This window comes from Malaclemys terrapin, chromosome 7, assembly GCF_027887155.1.
Source record: "Malaclemys terrapin pileata isolate rMalTer1 chromosome 7, rMalTer1.hap1, whole genome shotgun sequence".
Lineage (NCBI taxonomy): Eukaryota > Metazoa > Chordata > Testudines > Emydidae > Malaclemys > Malaclemys terrapin.
Window position 1 is genome coordinate 4740692 of NC_071511.1, and position 19429 is coordinate 4760120.

The 19429-nt window shown below is 46.5% G+C and overlaps 1 protein-coding gene across 9 annotated transcripts in view; it reads right to left on the reverse strand.

Annotated features, from left to right (window-relative positions):
• Nucleotides 1–19429, reverse strand: part of CADPS (calcium dependent secretion activator) — a 357481-nt gene that overhangs the window by 263117 nt on the left and 74935 nt on the right. For all 9 annotated transcript variants that reach the window (XM_054035472.1, XM_054035467.1, XM_054035476.1 and 6 more), the window contains exon 3: nucleotides 3434–3766. In XM_054035472.1, coding sequence (XP_053891447.1) covers nucleotides 3434–3766 — 333 coding nt within the window. The remainder of the gene's footprint in view (nucleotides 1–3433; nucleotides 3767–19429) is intronic.

Sequence of the window (19429 nt, forward strand, 5' to 3'; positions counted from 1 at the left end):
AGACAGGAGCTCCGCTAGCCATTTGCAATTGGTACAGTAGTGTTAGTATACCCCTCCCCCCCCCGAAAGACTGTCACACATCATGGGCTTTCACTCACCTTGGGTAGCGCAGCAATGATGAGAGGTAGCCAACAGAGTCGCCTGGGGCCCGTGGGTGAGACGGCAGGGTAATTGACACTTCGGTGCATGTGACAGAAGCGCCTTGGGCAAGGGTGGGCTGGAGGATGAGGTGCAGGCAGGAACCAGGTGGCTAATGCAAACGGAGGTGCGTACACTCTCACTGTTGCTACGTAGGGCAAGCAGGAGTAAGGGTGACTAATGTCAGTGTCTCAGTTAAAGGTGCCTCCTGCCCAATTTAAGTCCGGTTTAGGACTGACTTCCAGACAGTCTGCAGTGTCCACACGTGTCAAAGGGCCAGACTGGCAGTTGGCTACAATGGAGCCCTGGTGTCTGACCCACAACAGGAACTGGCAAACCACTGGATGATCCTACGGCTAGTGCAGCAGTGACACCATTGGCAGTATCCGGTGTTCAGAGGTAAATCATGTGCCATTTGGGTTTATAACCCAACTCGCCCCCTTTTTTTTTGGCCTGATCACTGGTGCACTAAATGACTGTGTTTGCATGGCTCTCTGATGGTCTCGCTCTGTAGATTTTTAAGCCAATCTCACGGTTTTGGGGGTTGGGGGAGACATGACAAGATTTTTGAGTGCGTGGGGTTGGCCATAATGATTTCAGATAGTTTAGCTGTGCAGTGGAAGCATATGAGTAAAGCTGTCCACACGGGATTCGGGCATGACCTTGGCAATTTCACTCGTCGATCCAGCTGGAGCAGGGACCTTTGTTCAGATGTCACTCTCAGGCTCTAGGAAATGCTACAGAGCACACTGCTTTTTGCATCTCCTAGCAGGTGGGTTCTGGGCAGAAATCCTGTTTTACAAGTAACTATCTGCTCCATCAATCCAGAGTGAGTGCATTAAGTGGTGCTCCTAAACAACAACCAGGGATTATTCAGGGAGAGAAAGTAGGCTAGAATGAATGGAAATACAGGGTAATAAAAACAAATGCTAAACTTCCTACTTGGGCAAGCTAACTTTACGCTGAAGTCACTTGGAAAGTAACTCCCTTTCCAAGGTCGATGGATCAACACTGCGGGTCAAGGAAAAACCATTGTTCAGATGTATCTGAGAACACTGCTGCAAGAAAAAACAACAGTCTGGGTAATTCCGTTTGCCTCTCAACTACTGATCAATCTGAGAAACTATTTTCCTTGAGAAACGTGTCTTAACAATGCACGGAATAACTTTTGTATCACACCCACAGACAAACACACAGTTTACGGATTGATGATACCCATAGAAATTTACAAAGACTCCAGGGCCCATCACTATGGGTCCTATCACGGTGAAAATAATCATTTTCTGCCATTTTCTGGAGCATTTCCTGCTCCTTGAGACAATCTCAAGACTAATCAGAAAACCACATATCATTTGTGCCATTTTTTAAACTGCTAAGGCAGACACCAACATGTCCTACAGTCTGGCTACAGCAGCATGGTGAAGTTTGTGGTCAGAAGCACTTCAGCACACAAAGGAAATCTGCCAAGTTTTATTGGGTTACATATTTACGGCCCTGTGGTCGTGGGACTGCAGAGTACACCCTGAACCAGGATATTCTTTGGGTTGCCCTGCCCATTTGCTACTTAAGTCCTTCTTCGGTAGAGTCTCTGCCAAGAAGCCATGTTATTAACCAGAGCTGTAATGCTGATTAGATCCTTTTTCATTGTCACACATTTCTCACTCTCTCTCTCTCTTTTTTTTTTTAATGACAGATGAAAAAGGGGGGGAAAAGGAGAGAATTAATTTAGTCAGGAGGGGAAAACACAGCACAGAAAATAACCCCCATCTTGAAAATGGAAATGCCAAGATCATCTGAACTAGGAGAACAGAAAATGGTGCAAAATTCATCTTTTCTGGGCACAAATTACCAAAACGAGGGGAGAAAGTGATAAAATAATTTCGTTCTCCATACAGTGGGGAGGCCAAGATCTCAGTCTTCCTTGGAAATAGCTTGGAGGGTATTTTTACTCTGTAGTGAATGTCCTATTGGTCCCTGTTGCAGAGTCTGCATTCAGAGGATCCCTAAATATTCCATCTAAGGTTAAGTCTCCGCTGCCAAAAAGACGGAGGAATCAGGAGATAAGTAATATGCGTTAGCTGTCCTGCTGTACAATCCTAGCGGAGACGAGGCAGTGTTTATCACGAGGTAGCTAGATGAGGACAGCACTGTTCCTTGCCCGTGGCTGACCTCACCTAGTTACCTCGTGATAAACACTACAGGTGCCTTGTCTCCACTAGCATTTTACAGAAGGATAGGGAACCTGAGTTAGTTATCCTGCAGTAAAAACTCACCTCTTAGCAGTGAAGACAAAGCCGTAGTTAATCAAACCAGGCTGGTTCAGACAAAGGAGATGCAATTAGAAGTTGGATGGACCACAGCAAAGCTGCAAACTATGGTCACTGAACCTCAAAGGGTTCATAGATTCTAAAGGCAGAAGGGACCATTGTGATCACGTAGTCCGGCCTCCGGTAGAACAGAGACTATAGAACTTCCCCAGAATCATTCCTAGAGCAAATTCTCGCACAGAGGAACAAAGAGCTGCCTGAACTCGAATTTAAAGCCTACAAGCGCGATCTCCTTCCAATTCCATTTGTTTCTCCTCTTATCTCACCTCCCTCCATACCCCACCATGCATTCCCGTCCCCTCTTCACCACCCACTGTCCCTTTACAGGCAGGCAGAGGGGACTGAGAAAGGGGGAAGAATGGAGTGGAAGCCCAGAGACCCTTACCTGCCCAGCCAGTGGTACCACAAGGATTAGAATCATAGACTTTTAGGTCAGAAGGGACCATTATGATCACCTAGTCTGACCTCCTGCACAATGCAGGCCACAGAATCTCACCCACCCACTCCTGTATCAAACCTGTGTCTTAGCCATTGAAGTCCTCAAATCGTGGTTTAAAGACTTCAAGGTGCAGAGAATCTTCCAGCAAGTGACCCGCGCCCCACGCTGCAGAGGAAGGCGAAAAACCCCCATTATTAAGTAGTAAATCCTTTCTCCCTTAACTCATGGAGTGGTCCCATTGGGGTCAGGCATGAGCGAGAGTAGTAGGATTTGGTTATTGCTTAGCCTTATTAGCTTCACACCAGTGCCCAGGTCACAGACAATCCAGCACAATCTCAACAAGCCGGTTTGCATAAAACGTTCACCCCTTGTGCATCTGAAAGTCAAATATTAATATGATTTCCTACAGGACGTCTGCTTCCCCTCTATACTGGCAGGCTGGCAGTATAAAGGCAAAGAGAATGACCGCAAAATGGCGCATGAGGTACCGTCAAAGACTAGATCCCCCGAGATGGGGAGGGACCCTTACCTGACACGCATTGTACAGCAGCTGATGCTCAAACTTCTTGATTCCCAAGATGTTCTGGAACATTTCGTACAGCTGTTCCTTGCTGAGGATCAGCTCCGAGGCAGCACTGGCAGTCATCCTGGCCTGCTGTTTGCGCGGATCCTCTTCGCCACGGTAAATAGCATCGAATTTTGCCATCCAAGAGCTGAGCACCGTTTCCTTGCTGAGGCCGTCGATCTCGGGCAAGCTGCGCACCCTCTTCTCAATGTGCTTCTTGAAAACTTCTCGGGAGTCATTTGCAGAGCAACCCCCGCTCTGCACCATCCGGGCCACACGATCACTTTTCAGAAACACCTGCAAGGAGAAAGAGAGAGGGGCCGGGGGAGGGGAAAAGTGACTCCATTTTGTAGTCGCCAATTACTGTAAAGCATCATTAAAACCCGGTTTGTCTATCTGAAGCGCTGCAGGCCCCGAAGCTAACTTATTTATACAATGCTTTCCAATAACCCATGCAGCAGTCAAGCGCTGCTAGACTAGAACGGTCACGTTTGGACCTTGAGATGGAACGAAGCCAGACCACAAAGCAAAAGCATTTTGATGTAATCAGGACTTTGCCGAATGTCATCATCACGTTGCACCAAATACATAAATACCGCTCAGGATGCAGGAGGGTATTTTAGTTCTAGCTACTGTTGTGACAACCAAATTCTAGCTACCGTTCTCCAACCAAATTCTCCTGTCAGTGTCAACCTGGACTAACTCCATTGAAAGCAGTGGAGTTAGGCTGTTTACGCCAGTCTAATGAATTGCCACAAGGAGAGCAGCGGTTTAGAGCTGCTCGGGAGTTTGGAATGTTAGAGCAATGCTGGGAGGCGGGGTAGATCAGTTGGCAGGTGAAGCAGTCAAACCGTGCAGGATAAAATTTCTCTGCTACATGGCTCTGAAATTTATCACTTGGCTAGATCCTGGCCATACAGGGCCAGATCCCTCAGCTGGTGTAAAAAAAGGAGCAATGCTGATCTTCACTAGTTGGTCCACGTGGGGTTTGTGCATGCATGTGCATTGCCACACCTTTGCTTTCTCCCTTGGCTTGTGTGTGGTTACTCTGGTATAACACTGATGGAAGAAGCTGCCTTAAAATCTTAATATGATCCTTGCTATTTGGCTCCTTTAACCAGTCAGTATTTAAATGTAATTTTAAACACATGGCAATAACCTGGCAACTAACAGAGAAGCATCATGGGGGCTGGAATGCTGCTGGGATACAACAGAGCTCCTGCACCCCGATCCTTCCATCCATTAGTACAATCTCAGCATGCAAGCTGGGCACCAAATTCCCCTTCCTAGCCCTAGCCCCAGAACAGAAAGGCCTCCACAGACTGCACACAGCAGGCAACCATGAACTGTCGTAACAATTTTTAAATTAAAATATAGGACTCCAGAGACAGGACGCTACTTCAGAGCTGGCCACTTGGTTAAATCCATAGCACTAGGTAAGGGCTAGCAACCTATCTGTAACTGTTTCACATCTCTCATGGTTCACAGTGGGCTTTGTTTTATCTGTCTGTATGAGCATGCAGAGGGCAGGCAATCAAGATGAAAAGTGTTTGGTGTTGTGACAGCCACTACATTAAAAATATCTCATCACGCTCTTCCATTCCTAGGCACCCCTTGTCAGCACTGACCCCTTCCCCATAGAGATGGGAGAGATTAAAGGATGAAGGAAAAGAATCCATCCAGGAGAGATAATTGCTCACACAGATCCCTCCCTTGGGGAAAAACAATACATCTCTATCTTCGAAGGTGTATGAGGTGATGGCATTTACCCTGGAGAGCGGTGGCTGGACTGAAAATTGCTGGAAGCTTTGAGATCTCACTAACAGATGACAGAGCTGGAATGGACAGCTCTGAAATCTCCGTAGTGTTAGTCTGAGTTCCAGCCTCGGTCCCTGAAGTTGGCTGTAGTCCCATATCCGGCATGACAAAGTTCCGTTCAACACTCTTTCCAGGCTCTCACTGGTTCAGGTTTTTAAATGGCTGCCGATTGTAATGATGTACGTTTACTTGCAGTATGTTATTCAGCCACTCTCTTGTGCAGCCGACAAGTGAGTATTCCCCAATAAAAAGGGGAGACAAAGCTGCAACTCAAGCTGGGTGGAAGTCTGTAGGTGTAGATTCTATAATACACCCAACTTGGTTTAAGACAGACTTTGATTCCATACATCATGACATCAACTTATCCTTCTGAAGGAAGTGGCAGATGCCCACGCTAGGCTACTGAATTGAAGCAGACCTCAGCAGACCGTCCTGCTGAGATAGCAAGAGAGACAGGATTCTGCATGTAGGAGCTGAACTATGTATGTAAAGGATGTTGTGCTTAAAGAATGCCTTCTCAAAGAAATAATGCATTGGCAAAAGAGTCTCCAGAAGCTCTCATATGCTGAGATTTTATCCCTCCTACTTAGACCATAAGCAACATGGCAGTAGCGTGGTCAAACCTTCTAGACCAAGGGGGGAAACGGAGCAAAAGATGGGGGAAAAGCTTCTGATCTTTGTAAACCAATGGCTAACTCAGAGACATCTCATAGCCTAAAAATAAATTAAAATAAAAAAGTAGCATATTCTACAGCCATAGTCAGAAAAGGGCAAATTCATTCCTGCTGTAACTCCATGGGCAGCATGTGACTCCTCCATTTGGGGAGATGGCGCGCACCTGGACCGGGGCCCTGCCCTGAAACCTGCCCCCACTCAGCCTCCTCCCCCAGAAGCCCTGCCCATGCTCCGCCCAACCCCTTTCCACCCCCTCCCAGAGGCCCCCCATGACCATGCCTCTTCTCACCCTCCCCGAGGTCCCCCCCAATCACGTGCACATCTCATCACCCCCTGCTTCCCCCCCCGCTTGTGCCTCTTCACCCCCGTTCGCCCACCCGCAAGCCAGCTGATGTGCCCCTTTGCCCCCACCCCCGGATCCCCTGCTCACCCACCTGCCCGCTCACACTTACCTCTTCACCCCCACCCATGAGGCTCCCATGTGGAAGGAACAGGGAGGGGAAGAGGGTGAGCCTCAGGAGAAGAGGATGAGGCTGGTGGGGAGGTTTGGCTTTCCCTGGCCTCTTATACCCACCACCTACGTGTAACTCCATTGAACCAGAGGTTGTTACACCCAGGGTGCATTTTGATTCAGCCTTGTGAGTCTCATGTTATAAAGAGGTTATTGCCCAGCACAAGATATGTTGGGGTGGGGGCAGTAGATAAAAAGAGCAGACCAGATATTAGGTGAGAATATTCTCCCTGGTACAAGAAAGGGTCAAGACAATGCAGGCCCGTGGAGAGCAGGAAATGCTGTGTGAGCAGCAATGTAGGGGACACGGGGAAAGAGTGACTCCTTTCCGCCTTCCCAAACGAGAGCAGCGCTAGGGCTGCCTGGCGAGTACAAAGGGTTGTTTTATTCATGAAGCAGAGGTTGACAGGAGTACAGCACAGTGGAAGAAGCTGTGCAGGCAGTGGGGGGGGGGGGGGGGGAGGGCGGCGGTAGCTATGAGCTCTCAATAATTAAAGACCTCAGGGATGACCTGAGGACATGGCAGGTTTTTACACCACTCCACAATGTTTCAAGCGTGGCATTCACAGCATCCCCAGCCGTTTGATGGGCTTATGTTCTCAGATGCATCTGTCAGGGAAGGGGGATGGGACTTTAATCCATAAAGACATGGTGCTTGTCATGGGTGTGCAAGTCCTGGAGAGAGAGAGAGTCAGAGTACCTGCTCTCTCCTTACACACATGCTGAGACCAGGCCAGAGACTGATCCCAGAGTTACTCATGTCCAGGGCACACTCACAGACCCTTCTCCAGCTTTGCCTTTTTCAGCTGGGTAACATCAGCAGCAGGGTGAAAGGGGACTTGGAAATTCGTCCTCTGGTGTTCCTGAAATGGCACTGATTCTGCACTGGAAGTTCACCAGTGGCCACTGTGACTTGTACTTATACAGCCTATCTGTGAACGGTAAGAGTGTTTATCTTGTGGTGAGTCAGCTACAGGCAGGGCCGTTGAAGGGACGTGCAGTGTGACCTTCTCCTCGCTGGTGAAATGAGATTACATTTATTGCTCATTCCAATTAATACAGTGACAGTTTTTAGGCAACCCTCAGAGCCAGGGGAACTAAATGCCACTTAGAAAAAGCAGCATTTCAAGAGCTTTGGCCAGCACAGATTTGTGATCAGCTGGTCCAGGCAGGAGGTAATCCATAGATGACATCGGGGTTGGAGGTGCTGGACATCAGAAAACGATGCATGCAGCAAGTGAGGCAGAGAAGGGAGCTGGGGAGATACGAAGAGATGCTGACACAATTGCAATGGAAAATTGGTTTGTCATGAAGACTGTGCATCTTTCTTCGGAAAATAAGCCGTGCACTCAGTGGGTTCTGGGATGTCCAGTAGGAATATGGCAGGCTGAGAAAGACTTACAAAGTTCTAATGGGTGTATGTGTATCAGTGTTTATTCAAAGAAAACCAAACACCTCTTTCACTATGCAAGTCAGCTATTCCTATTGGCATGTCCATCAACAAAGCCTAGGCCTTATATGGATCAGTTCTAACTCTCGGTCTCTCTGTCAGCCACTGAGCAGATAACAGGGAAGTAGCAGAAATGAGGTGAAGGTTTTCAGCTAGTTAATACATTAAACGTCATGAGGATGCGAACAGTGCTACAAAACACCCATTAAACCAATTCCTGTGTAAAATGGCCATTTATAGTATAGACTTACATCCAGGCTTTTTCAGTTTTATGATTAACAATGGAAAAAGGTAATGGGTGTAAGTGCAGATGTAATCAGGTACCTAGATGTCTAAATGGCAGCATTACCAGGTCAGAACTACATCGGTGTCCAGGTAACAGTCAGGCCAGAAGGGCTCACACCTGTTCACGGAGACGTGTTTTTATTGAGGGGACACAGAAGTGTGATGCATTTGAAGCAAGTCCCGTTTGCCAGTTGCACACGTGTAATCCCAGTGACTGCTGTGGGAGTGGCAGCATGAGCTAGGTGATTAGGCTTCGATCCTTTGTTCCATTACAGGATCCTTGCAAGGAAAACTCACTTTCTAACAGGTTTCAGAGTAGCAGCCGTGTTAGTCTGTATCCGCAAAAAGAACAGGAGTACTTGTGGCACCTGTGGATGCATCCGAAGAAGTGGGCTGTAGCCCACGAAAGCTTATGCTCTAATAAATTTGTTAGTCTCTAAGGTGCCACAAGTACTCCTATTCTTTTCACTTTCTAACAGACGTTATATAACTCACATCATTTTCTTCAACTGAAAACATTTTGAACAAAGAATCCCGTGAACAGGAGAAAGGCCGAGAAAGTCTTGCATCTTATGTTCAGAAAGTCTGATCTCTACTCTACCGCGTATCTATGCTATGGCTGGCTGAGCAGGGTGTGGCCAGGTTGTGGAAAGCCCGGCAGCTAAAAGGTATTTGCTCCCTGCACTGCTGTTTGTGGAAGTCTGCTTGTCCCAGTGGCGTCTGCAATATTTCTACAGCATTACAGATGTTTTGCAAACCCCCCGGCGCAGCCTGTGCAGTTCACTAGACTTTTCATCTGATGGCACTGATGTAGGGATGAGCATAATTCAATCTGGTAATCTGGTATAGTAAAAAAAAAAAACCCTCGTCCTTCATAAAATTATTGATCACACATGCCCAAGTCGAATGACGGAAGAGACCATGGCCACTTCCACACAACCAAAACAAGGAAGAGCAATGATATCAAACAGCCCGCGAGCTCCCCACATTTAATCTGTCCCCCTTTCATTCTCCCATGACAGAATTTTGGTAAGGGGACAAAATGCGGAGAACAGAGTAAGCTGCATGTTAACACAGCATAGGAATGTTCAGAGGAATCTTTCAAACCTGGAATACTGATTATGTCCTGTGCTGGGATTGTCAGTGATAAAGTTTCCAGATTGACTAAAAAAAAAAAGAAGTTTCCCCAACGCCCAAAGCAAATCCTGCGATTCTTCAGGCTATCCAACCACGGTGTTGGGTATATGGATTTCTAATGCATAAATGTAAACTGAAGGGACATTCAAGAGAAATGATTGTGGGAAATAGGCAGCAATACGGAATAGTCTCTAGATAAAAATATACAAAAAGAACAGTGGATTAGTCAGCTGGTCTGATTTATCCACCATCCCCCTCACTCTATTGAAAACCACCTTGTTTGTGTTTGTCATAAACAAGTTTCTCACCATGCTCCTTAATAAAGGACTAGAAAGAAAAAGTAGGACAACAGTTCACTGGTCCTGCAGTCTTGTTACTTTGCTGTGCTTCCCTGCCTTTATATTAAGGTTATGTCTGCACAGCCGTTGGGAGGCGTGACTGCACCTTTGATCTAGCTTGAGAACCAATAGCAGTGAAGCCATGGCGGCACGGGACGTGTACACACCCAGGATCATGTGTGGCTAGGGCTAGATAGCTTCTGAATGTCTACACAAGCTGCAATCACACCTCCCGGTTGCTGTGTAGACATACCCTACATTTCCAATGGACAGACACCTGCTTCCGCAAGGGAGCCAACCCCACATTGTTCATTTGGAGATGGCTTAGTCGGGGTGCAATGTTTATCTGCAGTTCGTAGAGAGCTATAAAGACACCAAGAGACGATACAGTGGAGGAGCTCAAGAGGTAGAAAGAACCACATGGCAGAGGGCTTGTGCTTGGCACATGCTGCTATGGAAGAGGTGTTAACGGCCTGTCAATCAGCTGTTGCAGGCAAAGGTGAACACAGACCTCCTGGAAGGACATGCCTGTGTTACGCACTCAATTGATGCTTCTTGTGTAGTAACAACAGCTGCAGTCAAAGGAGAGCAAGCAGCACATAGTGCCATTGGTCCAGGCAATGCTGCTCAGAGAGGTGCATGGAGCTAACCAAAAGGGCAACACCTCCTCCTGGAGCACCCCACGGTGCAGGGAGCCTGCCTGTCAGAGGATCCAACATGTACCTGCCTCTGTGGCTACCTAGATCTGCTGGTATGTGCCAAAGAGGCAGACTGGGACCATTTCTTCATACCTCCCTTTGGGTGGCTTGCACCCTAAGGTGTGCGGGCTAGGGGCATGGCCATGCTCCCTGGTCTGGAGGCACATAGTAGAGGGAGCAAAGAGCTTTCCTCCCAACTTCTTGGTACCTGGCCTTGTCCTGGGAGCACGTTGGATATTAAAGCACCAACCCTTGAATCCAGGAGCTTAATGTTTTTTGGGGTCGATACTTTCCAACTCCTTGCTAAGAGCCAGGCACACGAGCCAGGAAACAAACACAATCAGGGAAGCAGTGTGGTCCAGTGGACTGAAACGCAGACATGGGCTCTATTCCCAGCTCTGAGACTGGATGACAACTCACTGCCCCTCTGTGCTTCAGTTTCCCCGTTGGTAAAACAAGGAGGTAGTGCCATAGGAACTACTAGTTATTGTTCCTGGTGTAAACTCCAAACACGGATTTCCATTTAAAGGCTACAATAAAAAAAAAGTAAAAGGAACAGACACAGTGGGCATTCAGTGCGTTGAGAAAGGAGGTCTGTTCCAAGGTAGCTATGACATTGCTTTTGAGTTCAGTTTGGGTCAGAGGCAGAGTACCCTGACGATGTCATAGCCATGAGAAAAGCATACCCAGCCATTTTATAGTTTCTCTGTCTCTTTCATAAAAATTTCAGCCTTTTTTTCATTTGCTCAAAGTCTCCAGACTGCCCTTGAGCATAAACAGCAGTTACATTTTTAATTAATTTTCAGATTTTTAATGTGAGGCGGTGAGCATAGTTTGGCATTTGAAGTAACACAGAACTTGAGTGTGCTGTTTCATTGAGGAGTGTAAAAAAATCTGTTGCCTTTTTTTTTTTTTTTTTTAAATTTAGGGCACTCTCACATTATATACAATAATCTTCCTATTGGACCTTGACAACAGTGAGTTTGGATACAAGCTGAATTGATGGGAATCTAGTCCCTTTGAGGTACAAATCACACTTGGAGTTGCAGTTAGCAAGAGATGTTAAGAGTAACAAGAAGGGTTTCTTCAGGTATGTTAGCAACAAGAAGAAAGTCAAGGAAAGTGTGGGCCCCTTACTGAATGAGGGAGGCAACCTAAGTGACACAGGATGTGGAAAAACCTAATGTCCTCAATGCTTTTTTTTTGCCTCTGTCTTCACGAACAAAGTCAGCTCCCAGACTGCTGCACTGGGCAGCACAGTATGGGGAGGAGGTGACCAGCCCACCGTGGAGAAAGAAGTGGTTCGGGACTATTTAGAAAAGCAGGACGAGCACAAATCCATGGGGCTGGATGCGCTGCATCCGAGGGTGCTAAAGGAGTTGGCGGATGTGATTGCAGAGCCATTGGCCATTATCTTTGAAAACTCATGGTGATCGGGGGAGGTCCCAGATGACTGGAAAAAGGCTAATGTAGTGCCCATCTTTAAAAAAGGGAAGAAGGAGAATCCGGGGAACTACAGGCCAGTCAGCCGCACCACAGTCCCTGGAAAAATCATGGAGCAGGTCCTCAAGGAATCAATTCTGAAGCACTTAGAGGAGAGGAAAGTGATTAGGAACAGTCAGCATGGATTCACCAAGGGCAAGTCGTGCCTGACTAACCTAATTGCCTTCTATGAGGAGATAACTGGCTCTGTGGATGAGGGGAAAGCAGTGGAGGTGTTATTCCTTGACTTTAGCAAAGCTTTTGATACGGTCTCCCACAGTATTCTTGCCGGCAAGTTAAAGAAGTATGGACTGGATGAATGGACTATAAGGTGGATAGAAAGCTGGCTAGATCGTTGGGCTCAATGGGTAGTGATCAATGGCTCCATGTCTAGTTGGCAGCCTGTATCAAGCGGAGTGCCCCAAGGATCGGTCCTGGGGCCGGTTTTGTTCAATATCTTCATTAATGATCTGGAGGATGGCGTGGACTGCACTCTCAGCAAGTTTGCAGATGACACTAAACTGGGAGGAGTGGTAGATACACTGGAGGGTAGGGATAGGATATAGAGGGACCTAGACAAATTAGAGGATTGGGCCAAAAGAAACCTGATGAGGTTCAACAAGGACAAGTGCAGAGTTCTGCACTTAGGATGGAAGAATCCCATCACTGCTACAGACTAGGGACTGAATGGCTAGGCAGCAGTGCTGCAGAAAAGGACCTAGGGGTTACAGTGGATGAGAAACTGGATAGGAGTCGACAGTGTGCTCTTGTTGCCAACAAGGCTAACGGCATTTTGGGCTGTATAAGTAGGGACACTGCCAGCAGATCGAGGGATGTGATCATTCCCCTCTATTCGACATGGGTGAGGCCTCATCTGGAGTACTGTGTTCAGTTTTGGGCCCCACACTACCAGAAGGATGTGGAAAAATTGGAAGGAGTCCAGCGGAGGGCAACAAAAATGATTAGTGGCTGGAGCACATGACTTATAAGGAGAGGCTGAAGGAACTGGGATGGTTTAGTCTGCAGAAGAGAAGAATGAGGGGGGATTTGATAGGTGCTTTCAACTACCTGAAAGGGGGTTCCAAAGAGGATGGAGCTCGGCTGTTCTCAGTGGTACTAGATGACAGAACAAGGAGTAATGGTCTCAAGTTACAGGGGATGAGGTTTAGGTTGGATATTAGGAAAAACTTTTTCACCAGGAAGGTGATGAAGCACTGGAATGGGTTATCTAGGAAGGTGGTGGAATCTCCTTCCTTTTAGATTTTTAAGGTCAGACTTGACAAAGCCCTGGCTGGGATGATTTAGTTGGGGTTGGTCCTGCTTTGAGCAGGGGGTGGGAGTAGATGACCTCCAGAGGTCCCTTCCAACCCTGATATTCTATGATTCTACTATGATCCAGATCCTCAAAGGATTGTGGCTCAATACCTCTGAAGATGTGGGTCTAGATGTCTTTTTCAGACATCATGAAACACAGGCTAGTTTTGTATATTAAGAAGGTGCCTGTCAACTTTCAAACAAAGACTATCCCAGCCATCCAGTTTATTTTAGGATCCAGTTCCAATGCAACCTGAATATTAAGAATGCATTTTGTACACTTCTGTCAAATTCCATTCTATTCCAATCCGAGGCTTACCAAGCCACATTACGGTGTGGCAACTACATTCAAAGGTTTGAATCTTATTTTCTGCTGTACTCTCCAAGGCCCTGTTAACAAAAATATAGCAAGCAGATTTGACAATGAATTGAAAGTGACATGTATCATTCAATTAGAATTCTCTCTTACATGGTTCATAAGTTTTGAATGTAGCCTTCATAAATTCTTTACTATCAGTGAGTTCTGTGTTGTTCAATTAGCTATTTGATAAACACATCCTGCATTTAAAGGACTGACTTGTGTGCTGGATATCCCTGAACTAGTTTCCTCACTCCCAGTCAATGCTTCACAGCTCCTACTTGCCATGAGATTAGCCTTCTGCAAATCTTGACCAAACCATGAGTAAAGCGGAGTAAAAAAATTGGAATTTGTACCTCACAGGCAATTTTTCTATTTCAACCTTTGTTTTCACCCTTATTCGGGATGAAAACAAAAACTGAAGTATCGAAATTTTTTGCATAACAAAATTCTGAAAAACTGCAGCTTGGAGATGTTGAAACAGTTTGTTTCAAGTCAGTTTGACATTCAACTGCATCTACCTTGGGCGTCAGAGAGGTGCTTGCCTGGCAGACTGGTATGCGGCAATATCCCAAGAGATCTGGGAATCATTGCATTAGCCCTATCTGAAAGGGTACCAGTGATAAGATTTTTTGGGGGGGGGGGCAGAACCCATGTGGGTGCCTATCTGCAAAGGAACAAAGGGGTTTCAGTTCTGTACGTTTTGTTCAAGTGTTTGCTGGAAGTTAAATTATTAGAAGCTAAAAAATACATTTCTATATAGGGCACAAGTACAGTCGATTCCACTTAATAGCAACCTCAATATTAACAATTTCCAGTGAATAGCAACATTTTGCCGGGAACCAATCCTGTCCCATTGACTTTAATGGGAAAGGGGTTCAGATACTGGCAACCGCATGCCACTTACTGAAAAGTTGTTTTGGAAGAAAAGCCCCAGCTGCAGGCATGTTTGCGCGGATGCAGCCAGGGAAGGAAGTGTTGGAGGTGCCTTCCTTGGCTGCAGCCCTGCAAACCTGCCTGCAGCTAGTGCTCGGCTCGTCCCAGTGCTTCCTTCTAGGGCTGCAGCCCCGCAAACCTGCCTGCACGCAGGGACACAGGAGTTGCAGGCGGGGGAGGAAGCTGTGGAACGGGCAGTAGCAAGGACGGGGGATGATGCAGTCCGGATTTCAGAGCTGCATGGTATTTCTCCTGTGCTCTCCGGGGCTGCAGCCAGGGAAGTGCTGGGACGTGCTGAGCCCTGACCTCAGAGAGTGCAGGGAGAGGTACCATCCAGCTCCACTGGCCCCCGCTCTCTGCAGAAAGCTCAAGCATCCGGACTGCAGTCCCCTCCCCGATGCTGCCCTGCCAGCAGGCAGGTTTGCAGGGCTGCAGCCAGGAGAGGCATATCGCAGGGCTTCTTCCCCCAGCTGCAGCCTCACAAACCTGCCTTCTCCTTATTAGCAACTGCAGGATAATGGCAACTTTTTGCTGGCAAACAAGGGGCTGCTAATAAGCAAAATCTACTGTATGGTGGAGCTGGTCAGAACAAGATTTCAACAAAGAAGTGGAGAGAAACTGCAAATAACTTCACAGCATCTTGCCCCCTTCATTTTCCCCCCAGCTGGGTTTAAATAGTCTGTTTTTATCTCTCACAGTCAGTCCCATCTAAGTAAATCAGTTAAGCGTGTCTTAAATCCCACTGCCATCTTGGAAACATTCTCTCCAAGAGCACGTGTTCAATGAAGCAGTGATAAACTGGCAATCCCCTGGCAATACCCTTTTGGATGAGGGATGAAAATTACTCTCCACTTCCTACCTGCCTAGAGAAAAGAGACAGAGCTGGGACCATTAGACCAATTCAGCAAAGCTAAACCAGGGATGAATTATGTCTTTCCCTGCACAACGGCAGTTGCTGCCCTTTTCTATCATGCGTGAGAGTTTAAATTCTCTTCAAGGTTTTACCATTGAATTTTTCTCCACTCCCACAATTTATAAACCAGATCTTCACCTTTTATGGTGAATAGCTTGGAGAGAGAAAGATGATTGACAGGAAGGCTGACAAAAATAAATTACACTGCTCAGATAAATCAATCCCCCTTCTGACAAGTCCTTCTTCCCTTCGGAGGAAGGGTATGAAAGTCTGCATTAAGAGCTGCACAAAGAAAGCTATTTGCAGTGCACAAGACATTTCAGTGGTCCTCCAAAAGCTATGACCAGAGCTGTATGTTCCAGCTCATCTAACTATTTACATATATAGAGACAGAAAACTCCTGTAACAGTACCCAGAGACCATTCAGGGTGAAAACGTGAAATTCTTGTCAATAATCCAAAATTCACCTGAATAATCACCCCAACTCCAGCAAGAGCAGACTGACTGCCCAGTGACAGTGATATTTCTCAGAGAGCACGACAGTCACTGTGCATTGGGGCATCTGCACTTGCTTGCAATTCATTTCCAGCAGCAACTCAGGATGCGGATTTTGACCTCTCGAGTCTTCTAGGGTTACAGAGGGTCTCTCTCCGTGTGTTTACCCTGGCATATTTGATCTGCCTACACCCTTGAATTAACAGCCCTCAGATTTAAACACGGGTATGGAGGTTGGATGATACAAACTCCCAGCTTTGCATCATTATGTATTTTGACACAATCATTCATATAAATTCTGTATGTGGATGTAAATATGTGAAGCTAGAATCATACGGAATTGTGCCTTGGTTTATTGCTAGACTGAAATGTACAAAGCGAGGTTATAAAGACATTCACTGTGCTAAATGACAACATGTCAACAACTAGAGATTTAATGGTGATTAGTCCTACAAAGTAATTAGTACAATGAAGACTATTCATTACCAAATCTAGTTAATTGCCAAAATATTACTTTTCTTTAAAAAGGAACATAATTAGAGAAGTATGTTTCCTAATTATGATTTATGGCCTTGGAATTGTGCAAATGATATGCATTAAATGTTTGAGTATTATTGGGTGAAGTCATCCCCAGTTTCACATTAATTCTTTTATTGCCTTCCAACTGCTTTCCATCGTTAGAAAACTGGAAAAAAACAACCCCATTATCCAATACACATTTGCGGAAGGGATGCCTTATTAAAGTTACTATATGCGATATGGTCGCTCAGTTATAAGGCAATTTTCAACTCTCCATTTAATACAACAGAAGAGTCAAAATTGTATCTCTCAGACTAAATCCAAGTCATTTTTGTAATCTACTCAAAATAACTGATGTCAACCCCATTGAGCGGTTTTTTGGTTTCTTAAGGACTATATATAAAAGTGTTCTGAAATGCAACACAGTAACCAATTAGAAAGCTCATTGCAAGGAAAACACTTTGGATCAACCAGGCCAGCCACATCATACTGTTTACTATTACATTAATTGGACTCCTAATCAATAATTATGCCACTAGATCATTTTGAGGCCACCGGGCAAAATAGAAACAACTGAACTATTAAACCCATGTAAGATCAAACTAACTGCCTTTGGAAGTATCTGTGGAATCTTGCATCCATCAAGGCAATTTCAAGCGCTCAGAGAAATATAAAAACACAGCAATCCCCGTTATAGAATCTTACATATTTTCCTGGAAAAGCGGGGATGGTTTCTGAAAAGGAAAAAAGGAAGAAGGATGCAAGTTACATCCATCTTCTGATCAGCCCACTTTACACTTTAATTGTAACTGATAAAGCAGTGTAATCTGCATTGTTCTGATATTCCCCGAGGGTCTATTCCTATAGATGCCATTGAATTCTATGGGAATCTTGCCATTGATTTTCAGTAAAAGGCCATTAGTGTGTATAAGAAGTAACTTTCGCTCAGAGGAAGCAGGAAGGAGGGTGTGGCTGGGGAAAACAAATAAGTGAACATTTTGTAGGCTATATGAGAAGACAGATTTAGTGAGTATCCCTGCTACGCCCACACCTCATGTCCCCATAGCATGTAAAGTACACTCCTTTAGGCAAAAGGAGAATCAGGCCTGATGGGAGCAGCAGGAGATGATGGATTTGCTTGATGGAAAATCAGTGCAAGATTCAGGCCCAGTCACCACACCTACAGGCTGCCAAACTGAAGCCAGTTCCACGGCTCTGTCTCTTATTAAATTTCTGAGATCTGCTCTACATCTGAAAATTAGATCAGCCTGGCTACAATGGTAAGGCTGTGAAAAATTTTATGTCCCGTACGATGTAGTTAGGTTGACCTAACCCCCACTGTAGATGAGCTTGGTCAACGGAAGAGTTCCTCCATGACCTAGCTGCTACCTCTTGGAGAGGTGGATTAACTACATCGATGGAAAAAACCCTTCCACTGACGTAGGAAGCATCTGCACTACAGTGGCACAGCTGCAGTTCTGGCCCTAATTTCTCCTATAGGCTGGGCTCCCTGGAGGACTACATTTCCCATAAGGCAATGGGCTTACGGGATTGAGCTCTGATTGAGCTGTGTGGTGAATCAAGGGAGTTGCATGGATCTATGTGCGTTATGGGAGACAGTCAGGCCAGGGAGCCTGGCTCCTAGAGGAGAATGGAGGCATCAGGCTCCCAAACCACATCTCCCAAAATGCACCTCCCATGATGCACTATGTATCTCAGTTGGAGAGATATCAGCAGATTGGTGTATGGGAAATGTAGTCTTCCAGGCACCGGACACAATGGGCAGGGCCGTCCTTAGGCATACGCAGCCAGGCACCACTAAATTGGGGGCACCACCGCCGGGACGGGACAGCAAGCAGGTAAGAGCGGTCAGGTCGTAGTGCCAAATCAGCCGGCACAGTGGTGCACTCTGAGGGAGAGTACTTCTGTGGTCTCTGGGAAGGGGCGGGGGAACTCACCTGTATGACTCTCTCCCCGCCGCCGTGAGGCGAGGGGGTCGGGTGGCACCGGCTCTGGCGGTATCCTTTTGCTGCCCCAGCGTAATGCACATTCTTCTTCCCCTCCCCCCCACAAAGTGGAGTCCTCCCCCCCCCCCAGCGCTGAGCACAGCCCCCCTGTGGAGTGGCTGACACCCCCTCAGCCCTCCCCCGGCAGAGCTGGGTGGGGTGCAGGTGCTCGGGCTGGCTGGCTGCGTGCCAAGGAAGTGACTCACTTCCTCAGCAGCCAGTCCGAGTGCTTCCGTTCCGACCACACGTGCTAGAATACGCAAAGCTAGCTGGGCTGGGGAGTGTGTCTCACGCAGCTGCGGTCCACCCCAAGGCCCCAAAGGTCCCACATCCCTGAGATGCTGCACTTCACCGTGGTGCCGGCTGCGGTGCCCGATGGCATGACCTGACCTGAAGATTTGCTGCTGCTGCCACTCTGCACCCCAAGAGATGGATTTTGGGGTCCCACGGCTTTCCACCTCTACTGCAGCTGTTGGACCAGCAGGTCGGGGGTGAGCCAACCATGAAAACAGTACTGCGTTGCCATTGATCAGCTTTGAGCATTTTTTTTTTTTCAACCTTGCGTTTTGCACAGGGTTCAAAATATACCGGTTTTTCCTTTTTTGCCAGAGTCTTGGTGGCATTTTAAATACCTTTATCAAAATCATGTTAGATTGTCATTTTACAGCTTTGTTTGCCAAAAATGCTTGCTAACAATCCTGAATCCAATTTCAATATATATATATTTTTTAAAATCAATATCTTAGCCAAAATCAGAAAATTAAGTTGTTGACAATTATTTGTGACAAGTTTGGTTTGGGGGAGGGAGTGGGCTAGTTTTCATCAGAGAAACAAAGAATATTAGCAGGGAGTGGAAGGACAGATGTGATTTTACGGCCTTAAAATGCTCCCAACAAAACATTTTCTGAATTGCAGACAGCATTGTAAGTGCACTATTCAGTACTATTTGTCATTCACTATATTTGTTAATAAGTAAACATAGTGCCATGCAATTAAAAGGTAACGTTAATATTAGCCAAGTGTCT